Genomic DNA, 27,654 nt, shown 5'->3' with positions numbered 1-27,654 from the left:
AGCCCAGCATGCCAAAGGAGGGATTTTAAAAATGCTTTACTAAAAATATTAATTATGGACCACAGCAAATGAACTGAAACACTCTAGTGAGACTACTGTATGAAAGAAATACATTGGTGTAATTCTATAAACACAGGATAAAAATGCTGTACTGAAATTCTAGCGAGGTTTGGGATGGCAGGAAGGAGAGTGGCCACCTGTTAGGGCTGAATTTTGCAAATGCTGCACGTGTGATACTGTGAGAAAGCAGGATGAGTTTGGGGAGCAGGGAGCCCTGCACTGGGGCCAAGCCCAGCTCTCCTCACCTAAACGCTCCTGTAAAGCTGCAGCATACAGATACCATAAGTAGGATGTACTTAATTTATCACTCTGTTACTAGGCAGGTTTCTAGGCAGGCTTCAGCCTAACTTTTATATTTTGTGGTTACTGAAATAGCTCTGATCTTTTTGGGGTGGGTTCTAGCTGTAAAACAGCCTTTCCTTTGCTCTCTCTTACTTGCACCCATGCACTTTCATCCTTCCCTTCTCACCATTTTTAGAGGGGAGGGAAATTAGACTTGAGGCTTTGGCCCAGTTTAAACCCATCCAGCAGGCTGGGGCTGCTGCAGGGGATTTGTCCCAGTCCAAATGCCTGTGCCCAGCATTCCCACCTGTAAAATAGGTGAGATCATACCGGAGGCACCCAGGACAACAGGCTGGGCTTGACTCCTTCCCCTACATTTTCCCCTGGGGACATTCACAATGCACTCACGTGTTTTTAGCAGATATTTTCACTGTTTAGGAGTCCATCAGAGGCCTGATGGCAGCTCTGAAAATCCATGCCCAGTGCATGCTCACGGGTATTTTTCAGAGCAAAGCCATCCCGTGGTGGCTGCCCAGGAGACAGCAGAGGCAGAGGTTGTGTCTCAGCAGAATTACAACCACCACAAAACTTCATTTCTGCCTCAGTCCGTGCATTGACCAGTTTTTTCCTGGTTCTTCCCTCCTCAGGTTGCTCCCTGAATTACTTTGGGCATTTAGCAGTGGAAGCAGCTGATAGTGACTGAATGATTTTGCAGTTGGATGTGTAAGACAGGGCTTGCTGCATTGTTTTATTTCTGATTGGATTAGTAAGGCTCTTTACATAGCTGATTGACACCAACTTGATTTTCTCTCTGAGCTTCCACTGTTCATTAGAAATTCCCACTTTGAATAAATGCTCCTTCAAGAAAACACATTTTCATGGTTGTTACAATGAAATGAAACCACACTAAGCCCCTGTGTTTGCCTTGGTTAGTTCTTCAAGCAAAAAAAACCCAGAATGGGCTTGGAAAAGGGTATCTCATCCAGTGATGCTTTCTAATTTTTTTTCCTATCATCGTCACAGGGAATGATTCCTAAAAAATCAATCATCAATTTCAACACTTGACTACAAGGTGGTGAGAAACATCAGATGTGCTTCATTGAATCCTGGTGCCAATGTCCCCTTCCTAGAGAAATTCCCATGTCACATTTGCTGGAGTGACCCCCACTTCTCCTCTGAATCATCTGTCCCTGGCAGCAGCGTTCATGCCTCTTCAGAGCAAAAGTTTCTCTCAAGGCCTCTCCACCAGGGCTTTTCAACAGGTAAGGCATATCAGCTGATGAAATAAACAGCTCAGGTAGCTCCTGTTCAGCATTTAGGTGCTCTCAGCAGTATTTGGGCACAGGGTGGTGAGAGCAAGGTGGGGCACAGGGGCTGGAGGCAGGGGTGGTGCACCACTGTGTGAGGTGCTGCCTCTCCGTGTGTGTCCTGCTGATGGATTTCTGGAGTCCTTACAAAAGAAAAAAAACCCCAAGCAAGCCCACAGAACAAGGCGTTATCTTTATTATTCATGGCAGCTCCCACTGCCTCTTTTTTCTTCCTTGTCCTGTTAGAAAACACCTTGCTTCAGAGTCAGCTCAGATCTCCTCCAGTTTTCCTGCAGTCAGTTTAAGCCCCTCCAGGTTTCCTGGGCCCGTTCAGGTGTGGCAGCAGCTGCCTTCCCAAGGGGCAGCAGGCAGGGAAGACCCATCTGGGCTGCAGAAAGCTCCGGGCTCCTCTGGGGTGTCCCTGGGTGGGGTTCCACGAGCAGCCCACCAGACACGGGCAGCACAGCAGGCACAGCTAGGGTCCCACGGGAGCATGCAGTGCCTTTCCTGCTGGGGATCTGAAAGGGACACAGGCTGTTATTGCAAACACCAAGAGAGCTGAGGATGTGCTCCAGCAGCCCTGCCAGACACCCCAGAGGCAAGGCAGGAAGCTTTTGCTTTCCACAGGTTTCTCACTAGTGTCTGCACTTTGTTCAAATTTCACAAAGCAAAATATTCACAAAGCAAAGATGAAGGAGGAGTGTGTGTTTGGGGCTCCATGCCTTCCACTGCCAAACTGGGGTCAGTTCGTCATCTCTGGGGACCACACAAGGGTATTTCCAGAGCTGGTTCTCCCTCATGAGTGATGCCTTAGAAAGGTGTGTTAGCAAAGCTTCCTGCTTGCTCATGCTGCACAGCCATTGAAAATAAAGCAGTTATCAGTACTGGGGGATCAGTTCTCTCCAAGTGACCCCTCAGACCTGAAGGAATGATCATCAGTAAAAACAGATAAATTCATCCACCCATCTGCTTTCCCCTCGTTCCAGCACGGACACAGATGTGAACAGCTGGGATGTGAGTGCCAAAAGAATGAGGATTTAGCCCATTAAAATGGCCCTGCTTTAACACAGCTAGGACAAATCTCTGCTCTTGAGTGGTTTGGGGCATGATAATAGCTTTATTTATGCTGCTGTGCATGCAAGTAACTGCTGCATTTAACAGAGGCACTCTGAGCTCTTATGAGCAGTATTTGAGTCTCTGCAGTGAGTTTATGGGTTGCTGCAGGGGCATTTCATATCAGAAACAGACACACTCAGGAAGGTTGTTTACTGAAAATCAACTATTGTTTGGTGTCCAATCTTAGAGCATCTGTTAATGTTTGCCCTTTAGACATTTAATGTGATGTTTCTGTTACAACTGTAACACAACAAAAAGCACATTGCTTGGACAGGCTGCCTTGGTGCTTACCTTTTCTTGCACCGCCCAATCAACATAAATATTATGAGGCTAATTGACAAACTCAGGATGACTGGAATGAGGATAAATAGCTGCTTGTCCTCTTTTCTGGACACTGCAAAGATAAATGGCAGGAAATAAGAAGATGTTAGGATGGATTATATTACTTCCTACAAGGCTTGGGCTCAGATGCAAACTCCTCTTGTCCACATTACCCTCCATGTTTTTATTCATTCATTTATTTATTTCTAATGGGTATATGTCACTGGCTGGGGTCACATCCTCCTTCAGGGTGTTTTATTTTTGCTGTGTGCCTCTCCCCTGCCTTCTGCCCCTTGCAGCAGCGCCAGTGCACACGAGGACAGCCCAAGAGAGCCTGCAGGGTTCAGAGGAGCTGCTCTGTGCTGCAGGACAGCCAGGATGCTCTGGGGAGACACTTTTGTGTACCCTTTGTGCCCTCTGCTGCTCACTGCTCCACCCCAGCTGTCCCCATGCAGGTGGGGAAGGTGCTGCTGCTCACACATTGATATTTTGGGGCTCACCTGCACCACTGGAGGTGCAAAGCTGTGGGAGTGGCTGTGCTGGAGCAGGGTGAAGGTGTCACCAAGCCAGCAGCTCACCTCCAGTGCTGGACACCAGCAGATGCCCAGGGCAGCCACCAGCACTTGCACCCAAGCAGGTTTTGTTTATAAAGGATGTAAAAGAAACACCATTTCCATACCAGAGAAACAATCCTGGGTCCATTCGCTCCAAAAGCCCTGGTCAGCACAGAAAATGTTTGTTCTCCCCCTGACACGAACACATGAAACGTGGCTTTGATTTGCTCTGGAAATCGTTACAGCAGTTTCCATTTGGGTGGACACAAACTGAGAAACAAAACAGAAAGAAGAAATGTCAAGGAAATACATGCCACCACCAGGATCTGTCTGGCCTGATGTTCCTGCACACTGTCCAGGCTCTGTAAACCTTTGGATTATATTTTGGCAGTTTTAAATGATTTCACAATAGTTTTGTACAAGCTAATGCAAATAACATGACTACGAAGGCAAATCCACTGAAAATACTTTCTGGAGGTGTCATCATGTATGTTGCTATTTCTGCCTGTTAATTTATGGAATCTGGCTTTTAATCACCTCAGAAGACTCATGAGTGGAATACGGCAATTAAAAAAGAGATGGCCCCTATGGTTAATTACCCCTTTTTGGTTTTGCCTCCAAAGTGCACCTGGATAATCTACAAGGAAAAAAGCACCAGGCATAAAAGAAGTGTCCTGTTCTAGGCCACTCGTTTTGAGAGATCAGAATTATTATTTCATTGCTCCGGGATTATTCAGGGAAATGAACCACAGCAACCTTTCCTCGAGGGCGTTTTTCTGCGGGATGTCCCGAGGGGATGCTGGCCCGAAGCCTCTGCTCAGCGGGTTAAGGGATCGCGGGGCTGCGGCCGCTCGGCCGGGCTAAATCCCACCCCGAGCCCCCCTCTGCCGCCTCGGGCAGGGCCCCCCGACCCTCCCCGTCCCCACGGCCCCCCGGTGCTGTCCCTACCGCCCAGGCTCTCGTGTCTTCGGCCGCCTGCACCTCGTACTCCAGGCAGTGCGGCGGGACCCGCCCGCCCGGGGCGCTCCAGGCCGCCCGCAGCTCCTGCGCCGCCGACAGCGACAGCACCAGCTGCTCCGGGGCCGGGGGCTGCGCTGGGGGACAGACAGACAGACAGACAGAGGGGTCAGGGGGCGCTGCGGAAGGACAGACAGACAGACAGAGGGGTCAGGGGGCGCTGGGGAGGACAGACAGACAGACAGAGGGGTCAGGGGGCGCTGCGGAAGGACAGACAGACAGACAGACAGAGGGGTCAGGGGGCGCTGGGGAAGGACAGACAGACAGAGGGGTCAGGGGGTGCTGGGGGGACAGACAGACAGACAGAGGGGTCAGGGGGCGCTGCGGAAGGACAGACAGACAGACAGAGGGGTCAGGGGGCGCTGCGGAAGGACAGACAGACAGACAGAGGGGTCAGGGGGCGCTGGGGAAGGACAGACAGACAGACAGAGGGGTCAGGGGGCGCTGGGGAAGGACAGACAGACAGACAGACAGACAGAGGGGTCAGGGGGCACTGGGGAGGACAGGCAGACAGACAGACAGACAGACAGACGGGTCAGGGGGCGCTGCGGAAGGACAGACAGACAGACAGAGGGGACAGGGGGCGCTGGGGAAGGACAGACAAACAGACAGACAGACAGACAGACAGAGGGGTCAGGGGGCGCTGGGGAAGGACGGACAGACAGACAGACAGAGGGGTCAGGGAGCGCTGGGGAAGGACAGACAGACAGACAGAGGGGTCAGGGGGCGCTGGGGAAGGACAGACAGACAGACAGAGGGGTCAGGGAGCGCTGGGGAAGGACAGACAGACAGAGGGGTCGGGGGCGCTGGGGCAGCTCCAGGCGGGGAGGCTGCAGCGTTTCCCCCGCCGCGGTGCTTTCCCCGCCGCCGGGGTTGGGAGCGCTCCCGGGGTCAGCCCGGGGCTGGAGATGCCAGCGGGGCCGCGGGTGCGTGGTTTGTTTTCGCCCCGCTCCGGGCTGCAGCGGGTCCTCGCTCCGGGGTGTGAAGGGCCGGGGTGTGAGCGCTGTGCCCGTCGCCTTCCCCTGCCAGCGGCAGCGCTGTGACAGCCCCGGGCCCGCGGGGACATCGCAGTGACACCGCACAGTGACACAGCGTGGTGACACCGCACAGTGACCCCTCTGCTGGGCACGCACCCTGCAGTGATACTGCAGTGACACTGCACAGTGACACTGCACCGTGACACTCTGCTGGGCACACACCCTGCAGTGACACTGCACAGCCCTGCCAGCCCCACACCCTCTGCATCCCAGGAAAGGCTCTGCTTTATGTCCGACGCCCAGAGCCACACACGAGGCACGTGGCAGCACTAATTGAATTCCCAAATCCTGCTCATTAGCCCGGGGGCTTGGCTGGATGAATTGCTGTCTGTCCTTCTGGCATGCAGGCAAACACACCAGCACTGGGAGTTCCCATAATAAGCACTGAGTACATGACACATCCGCACATCACGCTGTGCTTTGCTCCCTTTCCCTGTCTCTCATGGGTTTGAAATCCCTCTCTGCTCTGACAGACCCCACCACACCCTCCCTCAGCCCTTAGCTTGGTCTGAGCAGCAAAGCCCAGACATCTCCCCTGTGCTTGCAAGCAGTGGTTTCAGTTCCAGTAGAAGTAAATTAAGATATCTGTGTTACTGTGCTGCTGGACCCAAAAACCCCATAGCTGCTCTGCCTCATGCCATTCATGTCCCAAATTGTCCAGGTGCCACATGCAGCCCTCAGAGGTGCCCAGTGACCCTCCAGGGTTATGCTGGCTGGTGTTTCACCCTGCAAACTGAAGCTCTGGGGGAAACCCACACCTTCCAACCACACACCTACAAAAGCACACATTTAATTCACACCCCTCGTGCAGGAGGGCCCTGGGGTGTGCGCTGTGTCCCTGCTGTCCCCCTGCCACCCTTACCCAGGTTGTGGAGGCGCAGGGTGGTGTAGAGGGGCCGCAGCAGCGTGCCTGCTGCCGAGCCATTGACACACACGTTCAGGTCCTGGTACTCAGCCTGGCTGAGGTTCTGCAGCACACAGCCCACGTTCACGCCGTGCTCCTGGACGTAGTGATCACACTGCACTGCCTGCTCCAGCCCCTCGTACCTGGCAGCGTGCAGGGAGACAGGAAAGGGTAAATTCACACAGCAAATCACTGGATAAATCAGTAGGACAGTTTTTATCAGGTGGGACCTCAGCCTCAGGTACTGCCCCTATCCCAGCCTTTGTCCAAAGCACGGTGCTGGGGATCAAACCTGGACTCCTGCTGGGGCAAAAGTGGGGAGAAGAAACCCAAATTAATGTGCACAGACAGCCTCTCAGGTGGGTTTTTAGGGTGGAGAAAAAACCCAAATTAACGTGCACAGACAGCCTCTCAGGTGGGTTTTTAGGGTGGAGAAAAACCCCAAATTAACATGCACAGACAGCCTCTCAGGTGGGTTTTTAGGCTGTGCCAGCCTCTCCCCAAGCCCATTCCTGGAACACAAGGGGTGCCACTGTGTGACTGGAGCTGAGGAAGGATCTGGCCTCTGCTCATGGAGACAGTTCCTGCTCCCCTCTCTTCCTGCACCATCAGCCACGGGCTCTGGAGCTGCAGAAAGGTCCCTCCCAAGCCCAAATGAAGAGTTTTTGGGCAGGTGATGTGTGCCATGAGTGTACTGGGTGCTGCTGAGCTGCTCTGGCTGACTGCAGGCACATCCCACGGGCACATGGAAGCTCATTTTGGTGTTTGGTGTTTGTTGCTTAATGTGCAACCACAACCCTGTCCCTCCTGCCTTTGGGGCACTCCTCGAAGCTGAGCTGCTGGAAATACTGCCTGGTGTTTCATATCACCTTTTATGCCCTCAGGGCAGGGCTGAATTTGTCTCCTGTGCTCCAGACCTAATGCAAGTCTCCCTGCACAGCACATTATGTCTGGGGGAAAGACTTCATGTTCTAGTACTACAAAAATTTGCTCACAGGGATCAAAAGATGCCGAGCTGTCCACGCAGTCTGCTGATAAAATGGGACCCAGATCCAAATGCCTGGCTTTATTGCAGGCAATTAAATCAAGGTTGGGGTTTTTTTAGTGTTTGTTTTCCTTTAAGGCATGAATCATGCATTTTCCATGGTATCCATCAAGAAGACCTTTGCAGTCAGCAAAATGGTTTTGAACTGGTGCTTCTGCTTTGAAGACTATTTCCAAGAACTACATGGAACCTCTTTAAAATGCAGCTATGCTTTTCTCCATGTAGCCCAGTGGCCTGAAACCCAGCCTAAGTCATGCTTTCCATAATATCATAGGAGCTGCAGCACAAATACAGTATTTACTTTGTCCCAAACCACTAATTCTAGCTATGTTTTTCCTGCTGAACAGAATTTAGTCGCCAATTTAAAAGAAACAGCTGAGAAATATATATTATTTTTACCTTGTGGCAGCATGTTTGCCTGTATGAGATGTGCTGTGGCTATGAAAATAGATTTGAACACTAAAACTCTAAGTTGCTGGGAAGCTCCACTCTGTCTAGACAACATGCAGAGAACACCTCCCAGGGATGAGCAAAAGGAAAGGAGGAGGTGAGGAGACATTTCCTGGCAAAGATCAGTGTGGGGCTGATCTTAAGAAGGTAAGAAAGGACTTGGTGTTTTCTTGCCAGACGCCTTGTGTTGCTTGGGTCATTATTTTGGCTCATTCTGGCTGAGTTGGACAGTAGCACTGCCAGCTATAAAAGCATTTTTACTGTGGCATTTTTGTCCCCTGAGTGGTTCACTTGATTTCTGCCTGGATGTTTTCCAGTTTTGCTGTTACATACCAATAGTACAGCCCATAATGTGCACCACGAGGTGTGAGGAGACCTGGCTGCCACGTGCACTTCAGGTATTCCCAGTCGTGATAGATGCAGTGGAAATTCTGGACCCCTGATTCAAGTTTTCCTGTCAAATGGAAAGGAAATAACCCAGATTTAACAGTGTACCAGTCAGAGACAGCAAAAATACAGTTTCATGCCTTTGGACAACCATGTGCTGCAGCTGAAAGACAGAAAATGAAAAGAGGAGAGAGGGGAGGTTCAGGAAAGGTGCGGGAAGGGAAGGTGCGGGAAGGGAAGGTGTGGGAAGGTGCGGGAAGGTGCGGGAAGGTGCGGGAAGGGAAGGTGCGGGAAGGGAAGGTGCGGGAAGGTGCGGGAAGGTGCGGGAAGGGAAGGGAAGGGAAGGTGCGGGAAGGGAAGGTGCGGGAAGGGAAGGGAAGGTGCGGGAAGGTGCGGGAAGGTGCGGGAAGGGAAGGGAAGGGAAGGGAAGGGAAGGGACGGTGCGGGAAGGGAAGGGAAGGTGCGGGAAGGTGCGGGAAGGTGCGGGAAGGTGCGGGAAGGGAAGGGAAGGGAAGGGAAGGGAAGGGAAGGGAAGGGAAGGGAAGGGAAGGGAAGGGAAGGGAAGGGAAGGGAAGGGAAGGGAAGGGAAGGGAAGGGAAGGGAAGGGAAGGGAAGGGAAGGGAAGGGAAGGGAAGGGAAGGGAAGGGAAGGGAAGGGAAGGGAAGGGAAGGGAAGGGAAGGGAAGGGAAGGGAAGGGAAGGGAAGGGAAGGGAAGGTGCGGGAAGGTGCGGGAAGGGAAGGTGCGGGAAGGGAAGGGAAGGTGCGGGAAGGGAAGGGAAGGTGCGGGAAGGTGCGGGAAGGTGCGGGAAGGGAAGGTGCGGGAAGGGAAGGGAAGGTGCGGGAAGGGAAGGGAAGGTGCGGGAAGGTGCGGGAAGGTGCGGGAAGGGAAGGTGCGGGAAGGGAAGGGAAGGTGCGGGAAGGGAAGGTGCGGGAAGGGAAGGTGCGGGAAGGTGCGGGAAGGTGCGGGAAGGGAAGGTGCGGGAAGGGAAGGTGCGGGAAGGGAAGGTGCGGGAAGGGAAGGTGCGGGAAGGGAAGGGAAGGGAAGGGAAGGGAAGGGAAGGGAAGGGAAGGGAAGGGAAGGGAAGGGAAGGGAAGGGAAGGGAAGGGAAGGGAAGGGAAGGGAAGGGAAGGGAAGGGAAGGGAAGGGAAGGGAAGGGAAGGGAAGGGAAGGGAAGGGAAGGGAAGGGAAGGGAAGGGAAGGTGCGGGAAGGGAAGGTGCGGGAAGGGAAGGTGCGGGAAGGGAAGGGAAGGGAAGGTGCGGGAAGGTGCGGGAAGGTGCGGGAAGGTGCGGGAAGGTGCGGGAAGGGAAGGGAAGGTGCGGGAAGGGAAGGGAAGGTGCGGGAAGGGAAGGGAAGGTGCGGGAAGGTGCGGGAAGGTGCGGGAAGGGAAGGTGCGGGAAGGGAAGGTGCGGGAAGGGAAGGTGCGGGAAGGGAAGGTGCGGGAAGGTGCGGGAAGGTGCGGGAAGGTGCGGGAAGGTGCGGGAAGGTGCGGGAAGGTGCGGGAAGGGAAGGGAAGGGAAGGGAAGGGAAGGGAAGGGAAGGGAAGGGAAGGGAAGGGAAGGGAAGGGAAGGGAAGGGAAGGGAAGGGAAGGGAAGGGAAGGGAAGGGAAGGGAAGGTGCGGGAAGGTGCGGGAAGGGAAGGGAAGGGAAGGGAAGGGAAGGGAAGGGAAGGGAAGGGAAGGGAAGGGAAGGGAAGGGAAGGGAAGGTGCGGGAAGGGAAGGTGCGGGAAGGGAAGGTGCGGGAAGGGAAGGTGCGGGAAGGGAAGGGAAGGGAAGGGAAGGGAAGGGAAGGGAAGGGAAGGGAAGGGAAGGGAAGGGAAGGGAAGGGAAGGGAAGGGAAGGGAAGGGAAGGGAAGGGAAGGGAAGGGAAGGGAAGGGAAGGGAAGGGAAGGGAAGGGAAGGGAAGGGAAGGGAAGGGAAGGGAAGGGAAGGGAAGGGAAGGGAAGGGAAGGGAAGGGAAGGGAAGGGAAGGGAAGGGAAGGGAAGGTGCGGGAAGGGAAGGGAAGGGAAGGGAAGGTGCGGGAAGGGAAGGTGCGGGAAGGGAAGGGAAGGGAAGGTGCGGGAAGGGAAGGTGCGGGAAGGGAAGGTGCGGGAAGGGAAGGGAAGGGAAGGTGCGGGAAGGGAAGGGAAGGGAAGGGAAGGGAAGGGAAGGGAAGGGAAGGGAAGGGAAGGGAAGGGAAGGGAAGGGAAGGGAAGGGAAGGGAAGGGAAGGGAAGGGAAGGGAAGGGAAGGGAAGGGAAGGGAAGGGAAGGGAAGGGAAGGGAAGGGAAGGGAAGGGAAGGGAAGGGAAGGGAAGGGAAGGGAAGGGAAGGGAAGGGAAGGGAAGGGAAGGGAAGGGAAGGGAAGGGAAGGGAAGGGAAGGGAAGGGAAGGGAAGGGAAGGGAAGGGAAGGGAAGGGAAGGGAAGGGAAGGGAAGGGAAGGGAAGGGAAGGGAAGGTGCGGGAAGGGAAGGGAAGGGAAGGTGCGGGAAGGGAAGGGAAGGTGCGGGAAGGGAAGGGAAGGTGCGGGAAGGGAAGGGAAGGTGCGGGAAGGGAAGGTGCGGGAAGGGAAGGTGCGGGAAGGGAAGGTGCGGGAAGGGAAGGTGCGGGAAGGGAAGGGAAGGGAAGGGAAGGGAAGGGAAGGGAAGGGAAGGGAAGGGAAGGGAAGGGAAGGGAAGGGAAGGGAAGGGAAGGGAAGGGAAGGGAAGGTGCGGGAAGGTGCGGGAAGGGAAGGGAAGGGAAGGTGCGGGAAGGGAAGGGAAGGGAAGGGAAGGGAAGGGAAGGGAAGGTGCGGGAAGGGAAGGGAAGGGAAGGGAAGGGAAGGGAAGGGAAGGGAAGGGAAGGGAAGGGAAGGGAAGGGAAGGGAAGGGAAGGGAAGGGAAGGGAAGGGAAGGGAAGGGAAGGGAAGGGAAGGGAAGGGAAGGGAAGGGAAGGGAAGGGAAGGGAAGGGAAGGGAAGGGAAGGGAAGGGAAGGGAAGGGAAGGGAAGGGAAGGGAAGGGAAGGGAAGGGAAGGGAAGGGAAGGGAAGGGAAGGGAAGGGAAGGGAAGGGAAGGTGCGGGAAGGGAAGGGAAGGGAAGGGAAGGTGCGGGAAGGGAAGGGAAGGGAAGGGAAGGGAAGGGAAGGGAAGGGAAGGGAAGGGAAGGGAAGGGAAGGGAAGGGAAGGGAAGGGAAGGTGCGGGAAGGGAAGGTGCGGGAAGGGAAGGTGCGGGAAGGGAAGGTGCGGGAAGGGAAGGGAAGGGAAGGGAAGGGAAGGGAAGGGAAGGGAAGGGAAGGGAAGGGAAGGGAAGGGAAGGTGCGGGAAGGGAAGGGAAGGTGCGGGAAGGGAAGGTGCGGGAAGGGAAGGGAAGGTGCGGGAAGGTGCGGGAAGGTGCGGGAAGGTGCGGGAAGGTGCGGGAAGGTGCGGGAAGGTGCGGGAAGGTGCGGGAAGGTGCGGGAAGGGAAGGTGCGGGAAGGTGCGGGAAGGTGCGGGAAGGGAAGGTGCGGGAAGGTGCGGGAAGGTGCGGGAAGGTGCGGGAAGGTGCGGGAAGGTGCGGGAAGGTGCGGGAAGGGAAGGGAAGGGAAGGGAAGGGAAGGGAAGGGAAGGGAAGGGAAGGGAAGGGAAGGGAAGGGAAGGGAAGGGAAGGGAAGGGAAGGGAAGGGAAGGGAAGGGAAGGGAAGGGAAGGGAAGGGAAGGGAAGGGAAGGGAAGGGAAGGGCTGCCAGCATTTTATTGGCAAATGCTCTGTTTCTCATAAAAGCCAGCCCATCTTGGAGCGCAAAGATGTTCCACTGACCTTTTCATTCAGCAGTGGAGCTCTTGCAGGGCAGCTGAGCAGAGCTTGGGCATGGGCAGAGGGAAACAAGCCCCAGGTATCCAGTAATAACCACAACCACAGCCTGTGGCAGCAGAGCTGCTCTGAGGTGTCTCAAACACCAGCAAACCCTGCAATAACTCACCCACCCAGGGACCCCCAAGCCAGGGGAGGCTTGCAAAGCTCATGCAGCAGGCCCATGCAAAGCAGAGAAGTGCAGCAGGTGCCAGAGGCTGCCCCTGACCTTGTGGAGGGGTGTGGAAGGTGGCCTGAGCCCAGTCGCTGTGCAGCTCCGCGCCGCCCGTGCAGCGTCCCCGCAGCAGCGTCTGCAGCCGCACCTCGGCGCTCCTGCTGAGGTCAAACCCAACTCTGAGCTTTAGCTTCCTAGTAAACATAACCTGGTCGAAAGACAGACTTTTTAAGCACCTCTTCTGTCCCTAAGGGGGCTGCAGAATTAGGTGCCCTTGCTCTTGCTGCAGCTGCAAGCAGGCTCATTTGTGTGCTTTGTTGTCTCTCTGTATTTCTGTCCTGCCTCCCTTGCCCAGGGCTCCCCCAGCACTGATTTATCCCAGCCTGGCTGGCTGGGAGTCCCCTCACCCACAGGACACAGCAAGGACAAGGTAGGGCAGATCAGTGGGACCCCCAGGAGCAAAGAGCACTGCAGACATCCTGAGGAGGACACCACCACCACAGATCCACAGAAAAGGCTTTTTTAAATGGTGTTAAATAATCAGAAGCAGAAAGAGCAATGAGTCTTGTGAGGCTGGTTCCTGTGGGAGGCACAACCAGCCCCTGAAAGGGTGGAGCAGCAGCCAGGCAGTGCCAGCACGGGCTCACCCACCGTGTCCCACCCAGCTTGGCCTTGGGTGGGACTTCCTGAGCATCCCCTTTGAAGGTTTTTTCTATTATTTTTTTTTCCTCAGACTTATTCCCCTTCACTTTATGCAAGGAAAACGAAGCTGACAAGGTTTACATCAAATGATGAGACAAAGTGTTGTGTTAGCCCATGTAGGACAGAGGTAACATAAAATGCATCTGTGCCGTGAAATGCATCTGTCAGGGCACCACTGATGCCTTGGGAGGGCTGGCCTGGAACAGAGACTGGACAGATCCAGAGAATAAAGCAGAGATTTATTTAAAGGCCTTTAGGATACACCTTGGGCAGGACAAGAGCCCGGCCAGAGCTACACCCAAGGTGAACCCAAAATGGTCACAAAATGGACAAAGGGTCACGAGGTCTCACACTTTGATAAGTTTTGGTCCATTTGCATATTGGGGTTGAATTGTCCAATTCCAGCTGCAGGTGATGCAGTCCCATCCTTCTTGTTTTCTCCCCTCAGCCCCCCTTGTTTGTGCTTTTGGGCTGAACACTTGTCCCAGCTGTCCTTGGTGTGCAGCAGGAGAAGGATTTGTTTTGTGTCCCTGCCTGTGTGCAGAGCTGAGTGAGCCTGAGTGTGAGCTCAGAGCTGCACCCTGGGCACCACAGAGCCTGAAATACAGGGAAGAGAAAACTTCAGGCCTCAGTGCCATAAAATGCATCCATTTGCTGCAGTGGGCACAGCAATGGCACAGGCACAGCCCTCAGCACTCCCCAGTGTGGAGCTGTGTGCAGCCAGGGATCTCTCACAGATATCAGGGATCTCTCACTGTTGTCAGGGATCTCTCACTGATATCAGAGATCTCTCACTGTTATCAGGGATCTCTCACAGATATCAGGGATCTCTCACAGATATCAGGGATCTCTCACTGATATCAGGGATCTCTCACTGTTATCAGGGATCTCTCACTGATATCAGGGATCTCTCACAGATATCAGGGATCTCTCACAGATATCAGGGATCTCTCACTGATATCAGGGATCTCTCACTGATATCAGGGATTTCTCACTGATATCAGGGATCTCTCACAGATATCAGGGATCTCTCACTGATATCAGGGATTTCTCACTGATATCAGGGATCTCTCACTGATATCAGGGATCTCTCACTGTTATCAGGGATCTCTCACTGATATCAGGGATCTCTCACTGTTATCAGGGATGTCTGCTCCTGCTCATGGCCAGTGGATTTTCCTCAGCCTGGCTGTTCTTCATGACCTTAACTGAGGTCAAGATTTTGGCAAGGTGTCAGAGGTGATTTTGCTCTGGCCTGTACGTCTGCCTCATGTAAGAAACTTCTATTACTCATGGTTTCGGGAATTCTGATGTGTTTTTTGAAACTGCATGTCCTTTCTTTGAAAATGCAGTTAATCCTGGAGGAATCTGCATAGCTGGGAGCGTGAGGTGCATCTTGACCATCAGCATCAGGTCTAAGAGCCTTTTTCCATGCCCTTGCCATTGCAATCTGTGGCTGAAATGGGATTTTCCTCCTCTGTAGGCTCCTGTGGGATGAGCCCAACCCCATTTCTGTGGTGGCTGAGCACAGCCTGGCAGCTGGGGAAGGGGAGGAAAGAAAAGGGAAAAAGGGAAAAAGGGAAAAAGGGAAAAAGGGAAAAAGGGAAAAAGGGAAAAAGGGAAAAAGGGAAAAAGGGAAAAAGGGAAAAAGGGAAAAAGGGAAGCTGTTCCAGCAAGGAGCTGGGCTCCACAGCACTGCCAGCCTGTCTGATTGCTCCTTCTCTCTTCCTGGCAAGCTCTTTAGTTCTCCTGCCTTAGGGTTGTGCAAAAAAAATCCCTTTTTCTTTCAGGATTTCAATCTGTACTTTAGCTTGTTGAGGGAGATCCTCAGCATATTTTTCACGTGTTCCTCAGTAGTTTGTGCCAACCAAACAGCCCCCACTGCTGGTTTGTCCTGTCCCCATTCCCTTCACCTTCCTAACCCTGCAGCAGCTTTCATCTTCCAACACTCCCAAAATAAATTCCAACAACCCTCCCTGTGCTGTGCCTGCTGCTGCCACACACCATGAGAGGTGAGTGACAATTTTATCAAAGAGCTGAGTTAGAGTCATGTCTAAAAGAGAGAAGTAAATGGTAATTAGGAGCACACTTATGGATAGAGGGAATTTTAGAGCATCAGGACAATTAATGAAATTTAACTTTTATTTGTTCACCGCTCCTCATTCCTAAGGACTTGTTGTTTCAGTTCAAACCCTATGAAGATGCTTTAGAAAAGTGTCAGTTTTTTTCCTTTTACAATAAGGAATGATATTGAATTATTTTGGGCAGCAAACACCCAGTCCTGTGACAGCAAGGACCCCTTCCCTGGCTGCTGCTGCTGTAACTCTTCCAAACACATTCCCATTCAAACCACTGAGACAATCTGGTTTTTCATGGAAAATTGGAACAGCTTTGGCTCCACTCCTTGAAATTCAAGCACAAACCTGTGCAGGGATTAAAGGCAGAACAATGGTTTGGGAGGATTAATCAGTGCTTTGCCCTACCTTCCAGTCCCTGTCCCCAGAGCTGCGATACTCAAACTTGTATTTCACTGTGCACTCGTTGAAGGTTTGCACGTGGGGTGGGGGCTTCCACTGCACATCCAGAGCCCCCAGGAGCCCTGGGTCTGTGATGCTGAGGTCTCGTGGGGGAGCAACTGCAGGGAAAGCAAAGCAGAGGGTAAAACTCAGGGTAAAACAGAGTGTCAAAGTGAGGAAAACAACCCCAAAGCTGTCATGAACTTGGTGTGATGAGCTGATCTGATTTGCTGAAATGCTGGGTGTGAAGAGCTGCAGCCCTGGCTGTTTAACACCCTCTCCTCAACAAACAAGCTCTGCTCCTGCCCACCCCCCAAAAACCAGGTTTTGCTGGTGCTCAGAGAAAGCACTCAAGCATTGCAGGAATAGGTAAAAAGCCGGCCTGTCATTTCCTCTAAGTGCAGCTAACACGCAATCTGTAAGTTCCCATGTGAAGCTGTTTTGAGAATGAGAAGTTCCCTTAACACAACAATCTATTCTGAGGGTGAAAAGTAAGTGCACCTGCAATAACAAGGGATCTGTCCCATGAGAATCAGTAAAGAAAATACGTAAAAAATCCAAGAATAGATAGATTTGATGGAGAAGCAGAATGCCTCTTACCAACCAATAGAATAATTAACAAGAGAGCCATTAACCAATTAAAGTTGCCCACGAGGTTTGTAAAAACTGTAAAAAAGACAGCATGGAGCCATAATAAATAAGAGTGTCCTGAAGATTTTACTGTGTCCATCTGTCTCTTCTCCTTTCAGATTCACTCAGAGAAATGGCCACTAAGTATGCAACAGGTTTAGGCAATGGGTCACTGTTGTAGGACACGAAAAAAGATGAGAGACTCCAAATATTTCAGAAGGCAAAGAGCATAGAAAAAGCTTTATTGTCTAATTCTTACTACTTTTTATAAGGTGTTTTGATACAGACCTAACATGATTGGTGAATAGGAAGGACACCTCTCTAATCCCATTGGTTAAACTAGAGAAACAGCTAAAATGTTGTTTTTTGAGAACTAGAAAGGCAGAACACCACCTGGAGAAAGATTGGTTTGAGAAAGGACAGTTGTTTGCCAAGATTGTTTTGAGAGGAAGCTTTCTTGAGAAATTTCCCCTTGGGGAAAAGTTAGCAGCTGCCAGCAGGTTAAAATCTCTCAGACCCAGAAATATCAGGCCCACAGGTCACAGGTTTCTAAAGCAGCCACTCACCCAGCCATGCACACACACAGAGAAAAGCTCTGGGGGCAGAATAAACTCCCCAAAGGGCCCGAGTGACACAGAGCAGTGACAGAGCAGTGACACAGAGCAGTGACAGGGCAGTGACAGAGCAGTGACAGAGCAGTGACAGAGCAGTGACAGGGCAGTGACACAGAGCAGTGACAGGGCAGTGACACAGCAGTGACAGGGCAGTGACAGAGCAGTGACAGGGCAGTGACACAGCAGTGACAGGGCAGCGACAGGGCAGTGACACGGCAGTGACACAGAGCAGTGACACAGCAGTGACAGAGCAGTGACACAGAGCAGTGACACAGAGCAGTGACAGAGCAGTGACACAGAGCAGTGACAGGGCAGTGACACAGAGCAGTGACAGAGCAGTGACACAGCAGTGACAGGGCAGTGACAGGGCAGTGACACAGAGCAGTGACAGAGCAGTGACACAGCAGTGACAGGACAGTGACACAGCAGTGACACAGAGCAGTGACACAGCAGTGACAGGGCAGTGACAGGGCAGTGACACAGCAGTGACACAGCAGTGACATTACCTGTGCTGGGGGAGCAGGAGCAGGAGCAGGCCAGCAGGCAGCAGTGACACAGCAGTGACACAGAGCAGTGACACAGAGCAGTGACACAGCAGTGACAGGGCAGTGACACAGCAGTGACATTACCTGTGCTGGGGGAGCAGGAGCAGGAACAGGCAGCAGTGACAGGGCAGTGACAGGGCAGTGACAGGGCAGTGACACAGCAGTGACACAGAGCAGTGACAGGGCAGTCACAGAGCAGTGACACAGCAGTGACATTACCTGTGCTGGGGGAGCAGGAGCAGGAGCAGGCAGCAGTGACACAGCAGTGACACAGAGCAGTGACACAGCAGTGACACAGCAGTGACACAGCAGTGACATTACCTGTGCTGGGGGAGCAGGAGCAGGAGCAGGCAGCAGTGACACAGCAGTGACACAGAGCAGTGACACAGCAGTGACACAGCAGTGACACAGCAGTGACATTACCTGTGCTGGGGGAGCAGGAGCAGGCCAGCAGGCAGCCCCACAGCAGCGCCGTGGGGAGCAGGGGGAGCCTGCGGGGATCCATCGGAGCTCGGGGTCCCTCCCTGGGGCTGGTCAGGAGAGCAGAGCTGCAGCACGGCCCAGAGGGGCTGCGGAGACACAGCACAGGGCAGAGGCTTCAGCATCACCCCGGCCATTCCTTGTGCAGGCTCAGCACTGACACTGAGCCTGCCTTCCCTCCTGCACCACGGCTGATTAATCATTTCCCAGAGCAGTTCTCTTTTGGCTTCATTTGAAATCCTTTTTGGCCAGCCAAGCACGCTGTCCAGAAGTGTGTGAGTGCTTCAACCACCAGCCCTCTGTCTCACGTCTCTGTGGAAAGTGATTCAACCCCCTGCCACAGGAAGCGCCTTGGAGAAATGACACTTGCATTTAATAAAAAATAAATAAAACCAGAATTGTGGGAAATGGATTTGTGGAGAATTCTCAAAGCTTGACAGAAAGCTCATGTGTATCTGTGTGCAAACTCTGAGATAGAAAATGCTGGCTTAGAAATGCCATGGGATAGGATGGACATTGCTGAGAGAGAAATGGAACTGGAAACAAGTTTCAAATTATGAATAAGACTAAATACTTTGGAGAAATAGAATTATGAAATGTAGTAGGACCAGGGGTAATTTTAGATGATTGGCTTTAAGGCACTAGGAGCATTGTCTGACAAAAGCTGATAGGTCGAGAAACACTTATAATGTGTTGTAATTAGGAAATAGTTTGGCTTCAGATGGTGATAGCGTGAATTGTAACATCTGTGCTGTCTCACCCTTCACATGATTCTGAAAATGGAATAAAAGTGTTTAAAATGCCTCTCAGCTGCTCCATCTCTGGGTCAGAAAAAGGGATAATCTAACACAGAATGCCTGAGCCTTGCCTTATCCAATAATCCAATAATATCCAATAATCAGACAACGATCCCCACCTTTTCCCTTTGCTGTTTCAGGACTTGGTAGAATGCCTGTGAGAATCCCTCTGAGTTGTCATGGCAATATTTGAAGGGGACAAATTTCTGTTCCTGGGCAGGTCTGCTGGAGGGAAGATGGGGCTGAGAGGGAGGGGAGCAGAGTTCCCAGGGAGGGGCTGCTGCTTCCTTCACCTCTCATGCTGAAGGTGGGCAGAGGCTGCTGCCTGCAGAGAGCCCAGCTCAGCAGCTGCCCTGTGCCAGACAGCACACGGATCCTGACAGGGATTTACATTTTTTCATACAGACACAGGTGTAGGTATGGTTAGACAGAGATGGAGGATGAGAGAGATATAGATTAGATATAGATACAGACCTATAAATAGGTATAGATACAGACTTTTATCTTCCTGGAACCACTGCTTGAGCTCCACTTGAGTAAGAACTTGGCAACCTCAGATAAATTATCACTGAGATCTATTCAGAAAACAAACTCACTTTATGTTGCCCACACAAGCCTGGCTTAAGCAGGTGAAATCCCAGGCCAGGCTGTGGCACAGCTGCCTCCTCCTCAGGCAGCAATGGGAAACTGAGGCTCTGCAGAATTTCAGGTGAGGGGGAACTTTAGAAATCTGGGGCCAACAAAACCCTCATCACTGGAAGAAACGGCTCAGGGGAGCCTGAGGAGGAGACAGGAGGTGCTGGCCAGGGTATCTGTATTTGTTTAAAATAAACCAGAAATTCGAGCTGGCTTCACATAGCAGCAGCTAAAAATACACAGCGATTTCAACAGCAAATTTTCAATTTAAATTAATATACAACGCCCCCCCCCAGTCCATCACATAATTTTAACTATAATTTATATAATATATAATTTACAATTTATATTATTTATGCTATTTATAATATAATTTATATTGCATAAATCCATCACATAAGCATAGTTATAAGTATCCATCACATAAGTATAATACCTAAGTATTATTATTATTATTACAGCAATAGCAGTAGTTTTTCTCTGTGAAGTGAGAATGTGCAGGCAGAAGAAATCACAGGAATTACTTCTTTAACCCATCAAGCAGAGGATAAAAGCAGAGTCAGTACAAACCTGGCTGCAGGCAGTGAGGCTGTGCTTCAGCAAGGTCCCAGCAGGCAGTGACCAGAGCTCTGCCTCACAGAGGAGCAGCAGCAGCAGCTCTGGGAGCAGCAGCATCCAAGCTCTGGGTGTGCAGGCTAGCACGGAAATCTTCTTTCCATTTCCAGCACAGCTATTTGAATATATTCATATGATTTCATAAGGCATGTAAAAATAAACAAATGCTGTCACAGAGAGGTTTAAAACACCAAAGTGCCCTCTCCTGGACCTCTGACTGTGTGGGAGCCCCTCTGTCTCTGGAGTGTGAGGCTCCTCACAGTTTCGTGGCTCAAAGCTCTGTGTTTCACAGAAATCTTGTGGTTTTTAAAGACTCATCTCTGCTCTCCCCAGGGATCAGACATTCCTTTGCAATGTAATGGCACTGGCCACACAGTCAGAGGCTTTCATAAGCAGAGGGAACGCTGCTGGGATTTATGAGGTGCTGGTGTTAATTGTTGCTGTGATGCACTCAAGTGGGTTAGAGGCATGTTTGAAATACAGAAGTGATTCATTAAGATGGGAACCAAACGGCAGAAAATCCGTGCAGGCTGTCTGCTGGAGGTGGTGACACTCTCCCTGCCCCTCTGTGTGGCCAGGCATTCAGCCAGCAGCTCCTTCACTCCTTCACTTCACCTCCTTTCCTGCCAGCCCTGCCTTGCCCCGGGCTGGAGAGCTCTGCAAGGTGCAGGTGCTCCAAGCACACCTGGTTCACCCCAGGTGAGAGCTCTGGTGCCAGGTACACCTTGCTGAGAACATCTGCTGCTCCCTGCTGATCTGCTCAGCATCATCCAAGGCCATGGACACAGTGACGGCTCCGTGTGAGCTGAAGGGACCTGGCTGCAGTCAGCCCCCTCCAGGAGGGACACTGGGGGTGTTTTGGGAAGAGCAGAGCTGTGCTGATGCCTTTTCTCTTCCTTGTATTTTGTATTTCAGGCTCTGTGGTGCCCAGGGTGCAGCTCTGAGCTCACACTCAGGCTCACTCAGCTCTGCACACAGCAGGGACACAAAACAAATCCTTCTCCTGCTGCACACCAAGGACAGCTGGGACAAGTGTTCAGCCCAAAAGCACAAACAAGGGGGGCTGAGGAGAGAAAACAAGAAGGATGGGACTGCATCACCTGCAGCTGGAATTGGACAATTAAACCCCAAAATGCAAATGGACCAAAACTTATCAAAGTGTGAGACCTGGTGACCATTTGTCCATTTTGTGCCCATTTTGGGTCCTCCTTGGGTGTAGCCCTGGCCAGGCTCTTGTCCTGCCCAAGGTGTATCCTAAAGGCCTTTTAATAAATCCCTGCTTTATTCTCTGGCTCTGTGCAGTCTCTGTTCCAGGCCAGCCCTCCCAAGGCATCAGTGGTGCCCTGACAAGCAATGGGCTGTGGCTCAGGCTGACTCTTCCCTTGGCCAAATTTAGGCATGTTGAGAAGGAGTTCAGGCATACAAAGAGCATCAGAAATGGCATCAGGGAGTGAAGGAGAGCTCCTTGTGAGCAGAAGTGTCCTCCAAGCACCTGTACCAGACTTACGGTACTGCTGTTGTGTTTGAGGCCTGAAGGAATGACCTGTCACTTCCCAAATGTCACGATGGGAACGTTTGGAGCAGCAAGGGCAGCATCAGGCCCTTTCCAGCCCTCAGGTGTCCTCTCCATTTCTCTAGGTGCATGTAGGTAGACATGCAGCAATGTTTGAGAGCCCTGTGAATTTTGGGGGTGAGGGGGCTGGTTATGGGTGAGTTGTCCCTTCACTGGAATTCCACACTGCTTTTCCTTCTTACTTCCTGCAAAGGATGGGGGGGAAAAGTCCCTTACTGCTGGTAAATGTATCACCCTGCTTTCAGAATTATGCAAGATCAGAATTTAGCATTCATGTATTCCCATTGTGTAAGCTGTTCAAGCAGAAAAGATCACACTGGACACGTTGGTTGGAACAAATAAACATTTGCCAGCAGAGTGAGGAATGCCAGTTCCCAAATGCTAAAACTGGGTCAATTCCTGAGAAAATTTGGTTGGGAAAAAAATGCCTGGAGCACCCAGGAGGGAGCAGGGCTGGGCTGGCACTGCCTGTAGCTGCTGTGGCCACATCCTGCCCCACACAGCCCCCTCTGTGAGCTCCAGGTGCTTCTCCCTTCCCATCCTCTGCCACTCTGTGTGTGGGCCTGATTTCCTGAAGCCTGAGAGTCGCTGGTTTTTCCCAAGAGAAAGTTTTTGCCAGTTTCTCCTTTCTCAGGCAAAGTTTCACGGAACAAAAGCTGTTTGTGTAAATAGCTTTTCTTCCCGTAACATTTCTGGGCAAACAATATTCCCTTCCCATCACAGCCTCTCTCGTGGGTGATGTTTGTGTTACTGAACCAGTGGAGAGAGGTGTGCATCCTGTGGACCAGCAATGTGCTTTTTTTTAGCACAGGGGGTTATAAAAGGGCTGAAAGGAGTTGGAATAAAGCCTTCTGATGTCTTCCACCTGCTGGAGAGCCACCAGTGGCCACAACTCTGCACAGGCCATGGGCTCAGAGCTTGGCTCAGCCCCACTGATGGAGCTGGGGACAGGCAGGGACAACCCCTGGTGTGCTGGGGCAGAGCCTCAGAGCCCCGAGGTCAGGGCAGGGACAGGTTGATTTGCATATTATTAACTGTAAATGGGATTAAGTTGGAAAAAAAAAAATCCGTCATCAGGTGGTGACAAGTCATGGAAGAAGAATTAAATAAAACCAGACCAGCTCTGGCTCACCAGCAAGCCCTGCCAAAGTGCAATGAGCCAAGGCTGGTGGCATCACTGCTGGCTGGGCTCAGCCCCTCGCTGTGTCCCCTGTGCCCTCCTCTCCCCTGGCAGCAGCAAAACTCCCCTGAGCCCAGCGAGGAGCAGAGGCACAGGGATCCTTCCCCTTCCATTGTCTGCCTTCCCTCTTGCAACAGCATTCGGAAGCTGACTCGTCTGGTTTGCTCATGAATGAGATTTTTTTAGGATTTGTCAGCTGGGTGAGTGGCTCCTGGAGTCTCAGTGCTCAGGAATATCTCACAGCAGCTTCCTCCTCCTCCTCCTCCTCCTGGAGCCTGCTCAGCTCCCAGAGCCTCACAACTGCAAGATCAATACCAGCACTAAAGCTGAGGGAATGCAAGCTTGTAAAGGAGCCACCAGGCTGAATAAGAGATTTCCAAGAGCCCAGAATCCCCTGAGCTGGGCTCTTGGACTGTGACAGATCTGCAGCTGCGTGCAGAAATTAAAAAGCCCTTCTGTAAAAATCTGCTTCTGTTTGGGGAAATAAAGGAACAGCAGCATCAGTGCTGAAATATTTCATTGCAAATGGCAAAGCAGTTGGCAAAGATCATTAATGGAGCTAAATATAAAAAATGGGCCAAATCCTTTTTGGTTGAAATATATTTGATATATTCATCCCATTTGGGCTAAATTGATTCTGTCAAGCAATCCATTGTAAACCTAGGTTAAAATATTGGGATGTGATAGCTCAAAATAAAAGCTTTCAACTTTGCAACCTCCCTGTTTAGAAGCAGCTTCTTAATCACTGAAATAAAGACTGGAAGGCTCCAGCTATGAACAGACCATTTGGTATAAAGCAGCATGTTTCATTTGATCCAGAAGGATAGTTTTGAAATTGCCAGTGGCATGGAAATTGGATGAATTATAAAAGCCTCTTAACTGCCTCATGTTTCAGGGAAATCAGTCTCTTTTAGAGAACTTGGATTAAACCAGCTCTTTCCAAGGCCCCGGGATGAAGGGCTCAGTAATTCCAGGCAGACCTGTGGCCTCCAGCACAGAGTTATGGATTGCACTGGACAGGGGATGGCAGCACAGGGACAGTGCCAGCAAAAGGAGCGAGGGGCACTGGCACAGAGCGAGTGTTGCAACAAAGAAAATCCCTTCTTTGCATTCATAAATTGAAAATTATGGCTGTAACGGGATTTCAAGAAACGATGGAAGGAATCCAGACTCTCTAGCAATGCCCAGTGTCAATATTTATTTTTGTGGTGAGTGGAGACCTCAGTTTCCCGTTTTCCTTGCTGTGCTGGCTCAGATGGCATCTCCTGAAGGGACAGCAGATATTTGAGTGTTCCTGTTCCAGGTGAGCCAAGGAGGCAGGGCCCTGGGGCTGCCCCCACTGAAACCTTTGCTGTCACCCATCAGTGCTGCTCCCAGGAGGAGCCACCCCTGCCAAGGACAGATGTGCCACTGTCCCTTTCAGGTGACCTCTGGGGCACCCCTTACACAAACCCTGCAGTGAAATGGGTTCTGTGTGCTGTGCCTGCTCTGAGACACTCATTTTGAAGATTTGAGAAAAGCTAAGTTTATAGTTAACAATAGGTGTTGCTGATTTAGCTGAAATGAATAGATAAGCTTTGCTGAAATCAGTTAAAAGTTAGAGGATGGTTAAAAAAATAGAATTTAAGATAAGCAACCCCGGATCTAGTAACTCATTGCTTGTCAAACAGAGAAACTAATCAATACAACACCAGACCTCCTGTTTCTACTGAAATTGTCCTGGAAATCAGGAAATAGGAGGTTCTACCAGCCATCAATCACATCTGCATTGAAAAGGTTGAGAGTTTAGAACGAGGAAGACTCATTTTGCTTCCTCCTTTTGGTGACCACTCCTCACAAAAGGACCCCTGACCCATTTCAGGGAACAAACTACGCATTGTTAATTGCCTTTGTGTCAATTAGCACAGAAAGCAGAGAAGAGGAATGACAGGGGTATGAATATGCATTTGTATTTTGTGTATTCAACATTTTTGTAAATAAAAGGCTTTGTAATTATCTGTGATCTTTGCAGTCCCCATTAGGGAAATATCCCACTCGTTGCCCAATTAACATAAACTTTCTAACTTTAACTGTCAGAGTGTGCGGGGCAGGCTGGGGAGATGCTGGAAGGGGAATAGGAGCAGAGCCTGGAATGCCAGAGGCCAAATTCTGCCACTAAATCCATCAGGGCATTACAGCCATCACCCCCAGAGTCACTGCTGGGGCCACTTGCAGGGAAGGGACAGCAAAGGGACATCCGTGGGGACACCAGGACAGCCAGGGGGTCATCCAGGGAGCCCTGGAGGCACCTTGCAGCCAGAACCTCACCCTGCCAAGAGAGGATGTGGCAGCCTCCAGAGGGATGGGCACAGGGGCAGGGGCTGAGCAGGGCACAGCAGGAGAAAGGGCAAGGTCCAGGTCATCCCCACAGGCTGTCCTTGCACCCTGAGCTGCCACCCTGGGCACACAGAGCAGCATTTCCCGGGGGCAGGGGGTTTTCCTGGAGTCTGAGGGGCAGCAGGGCTGGGCTGAGCCCTCCCAGCCCCTTCCCCAGGGGTCACAGCAGCCCCAGCCTTTACTGCTCACAGTAAAGGAAAACTGCTCTGTGAAATGTGCAAATGCTTGGCCTGGCAGTGAACAAAGTGAGGAAAAGCCTTGAAAAAATAAAGAAAGAAAAGAAAAGACAGTCCAAGAATGCTGAATGGATTTGTTCATTCCAGAGGCAGATCTTTGACACCTCCCACAATAACTGCTTGGCCAGGACAGATACGATATCTGCTGACAGCTCTTATCAGCAAGCCAGTGCTGGATTAGGACAAGCCTAAAGGCTGTTAATTGTGTGAAAAGCTGAAAAGATTGAAGTCTTCCCATTAAAAAACAAATAAATACAGGAAGATACTTTAAGGAATGATCACTGGAAAGATTTCAGAACAGCCAGAACGTGGCTTGAAAGGGCTGAGACACATATTGGTGCAACAATGGTGTAAACACACACATACACACACAACTGTCTGCAAAGCTGCAATTTAAACATCACCCTGCACTCTGAGCAGGTGCAACTAAACTTATATCAACAACACAAACACCAGTGCCACTTAAAAATAAAGTGGTGCTGGAAAACCCTTTCAAATTTATATAGAAATTATGGTGTGCATAAATCTATATTTTGCACTACAACTGAATGGCTATGCAGTTTCAAACACACACACACCACAAAATAAAATAATAATATAAACATAACTTACCTTCACTATTTCAGATTTAAGCCAGGTAACGTGTTACACAAAACTCTCATTAGCTCTTAAAAAAAAAACAAAGAAAGCTGGAAGAGTGAAATGAAAAATAAAGTTCCTGCATATGTTGTTTTTTCTAGAGTGAGCTTTGCTGGGCTGCATGTGCCCAGGCAGCCTGGGAGTGCTCTGTGTGCAGGATGCAGAATCAGGGCAGCACCGAGCGCTCCCACGTCAGGCTCAGCATCCCCTCCCAGCACAGCTCATTGTGTGTGGCAAACAGCCCCACAGCCAGGCTGAGGGCGTGGGAGGCTCTTTCCCGTCTCAGGATGCAATTTTACCGGGGAAACCTGTATTAGTGTGAGCTGAGGAGCCCTGCCTGGCCGTGGGACACCGCAGGGACAGTGCCACGGGCAGAGCCAGGCAGGGAGGGGCTGCTGCAGGCAGGGTCTGGCTCTGTGTCCTTTCCCCTGCAAGGGAAAACCTTGGCAGTGCTGGCTGCACTCAGAGGTCACAGCTGCCATCAGCTGTGATGTGCTGACTGCTGCAGCTCTGGAGTAACAGCAGCATCTCAGCTGGGCACGGGCAGTGACTGCTGAACTTCTTCATTTAAGGGGAAAAAAAAACCCCAAACCAAGGCAAGTGTCAGAAAGTCAAACAGTTTTTATCCAATGGAAATTTTGTTCTTGGCTTCCACTGGGTCCTTTCAAATTGGATGGGGCTCCTTCCTGAAAAGAAAATCTCACCCCGTTGTCATTTCCTGCGAGATGCTTTGACCAAGGTCCTGAGCAGACAAATGCAGCTTTCAGACAGCAGAATGGCAAAATCTTTCTGAACAGATGGCAAAAGCTGCCTCGAGCAGCTTCAGGCAGGCGTGGTGGGGTCCAGCTCACTCACTGAGAACTCAGATTTTACATCCTGATGGGAGGATGCTCTGCAGCTGTAAATGTTTGTGCTGGAGCTCACAGCACCGCTCTCCAAGGCACAGCTGGTTGGTCCTCCCAGAGAAATCAGGGAGAGGTTTGAGCCCACCGGGTTTGTGGATGCTCTTACAGAGGTTTGTTCCACAGCAGGAAATACGATTGGGAAATGGGAGTGAGGTGAAAGGGTGGCTCTGCTGGTGGCACTGAAATAAATCCCTGTGCAGCCCAGCAGCATGCACAGGTCAGGGAACAGCAGAGAGGGGAGCAGGGGAGGGGTAATCCAGAGGGAGGGATGAGGGATAATCCATGGGGATGGATGAGGGGTAATCCAGGGGGAGGGATGAGGAGTAATCCAGGGGGAGGGATGAGGAATAATCCAGGGGAGGGATGAGGGGTAATCCAGGGGGAGGGATGAGGGGTAATCCAGGGGAAGGGATGAGGAATAATCCAGGGGGAGGGATAAGGAATAATCCAGGGGGAGGGATGAGGGGTAATCCAGGGGAGGGATGAGGGGTAATCCAGGGGAGGGATGAGGGGTAATCCAGGGGAAGGGATGAGGAATAATCCAGGGGGAGGGATAAGGAATAATCCAGGGGAGGGATGAGGGGTAATCCAGGGGAGGGATGAGGGGTAATCCAGGGGGAGGGATGAGGAATAATCCAGGGGGAGGGATGAGGAATAATCCAGGGGGAGGGATGAGGGGTAATCCAGGGGGATGGATAAGGGGTAATCCAGGGGGAGGGATAAGGAATAATCCAGGGGAGGGATGAGGGGTAATCCAGGGGAATGGATAAGG

At 51.7% G+C, this 27,654-nt stretch overlaps 1 protein-coding gene across 2 annotated transcripts; it reads right to left on the bottom strand.

Annotated features, from left to right (window-relative positions):
• Window positions 1-19: 19 nt before the first annotated feature.
• Window positions 20-26,852, bottom strand: IL13RA2 (interleukin 13 receptor subunit alpha 2). Of its 2 annotated transcripts, XM_063416641.1 has the most exons (11): window positions 25,951-26,852; window positions 19,929-20,088; window positions 17,869-18,014; window positions 15,624-15,775; window positions 12,493-12,646; window positions 8,427-8,547; window positions 6,557-6,741; window positions 4,589-4,734; window positions 3,766-3,910; window positions 3,057-3,159; window positions 20-2,167 (listed from the first exon to the last, which is right to left on the bottom strand). In XM_063416641.1, the coding sequence occupies exons 3-11, from the start codon at window positions 17,948-17,950 to the stop codon at window positions 2,125-2,127; spliced, it is 1,131 nt and encodes a 376-aa protein (XP_063272711.1). In that variant the 5' UTR covers window positions 17,951-18,014; window positions 19,929-20,088; window positions 25,951-26,852; the 3' UTR covers window positions 20-2,124. The 2 variants fall into 2 exon arrangements, with proteins under 2 accessions (XP_063272711.1, XP_063272713.1); XM_063416643.1 differs by lacking the exon at window positions 25,951-26,852 and having other exon boundaries at window positions 19,929-20,712.
• Window positions 26,853-27,654: the final 802 nt, after the last annotated feature.

Source organism: Prinia subflava, chromosome 20 (assembly GCF_021018805.1).
Source record: "Prinia subflava isolate CZ2003 ecotype Zambia chromosome 20, Cam_Psub_1.2, whole genome shotgun sequence".
Classification (NCBI taxonomy): domain Eukaryota; kingdom Metazoa; phylum Chordata; class Aves; order Passeriformes; family Cisticolidae; genus Prinia; species Prinia subflava.
This window is presented reverse-complemented; position numbering and strand designations above follow the sequence as displayed.

Excerpts from the sequence above, each read along its gene's own strand:
- IL13RA2 (XM_063416641.1), bottom strand. The coding sequence starts at position 17,950 with ATGGATCCCCGCAGGCTCCCCCTGCTCCCCACGGCGCTGCTGTGGGGC. Across the intron at positions 4,735-6,556 it reads CCTGCGCCTCCACAACCTGG|CGCAGCCCCCGGCCCCGGAG; the intron begins GTAAGGGTGGCA and ends TCTGTCCCCCAG. Across the intron at positions 2,168-3,056 it reads ATTGGGCGGTGCAAGAAAAG|ATCCCCAGCAGGAAAGGCAC; the intron begins GTAAGCACCAAG and ends TGTCCCTTTCAG.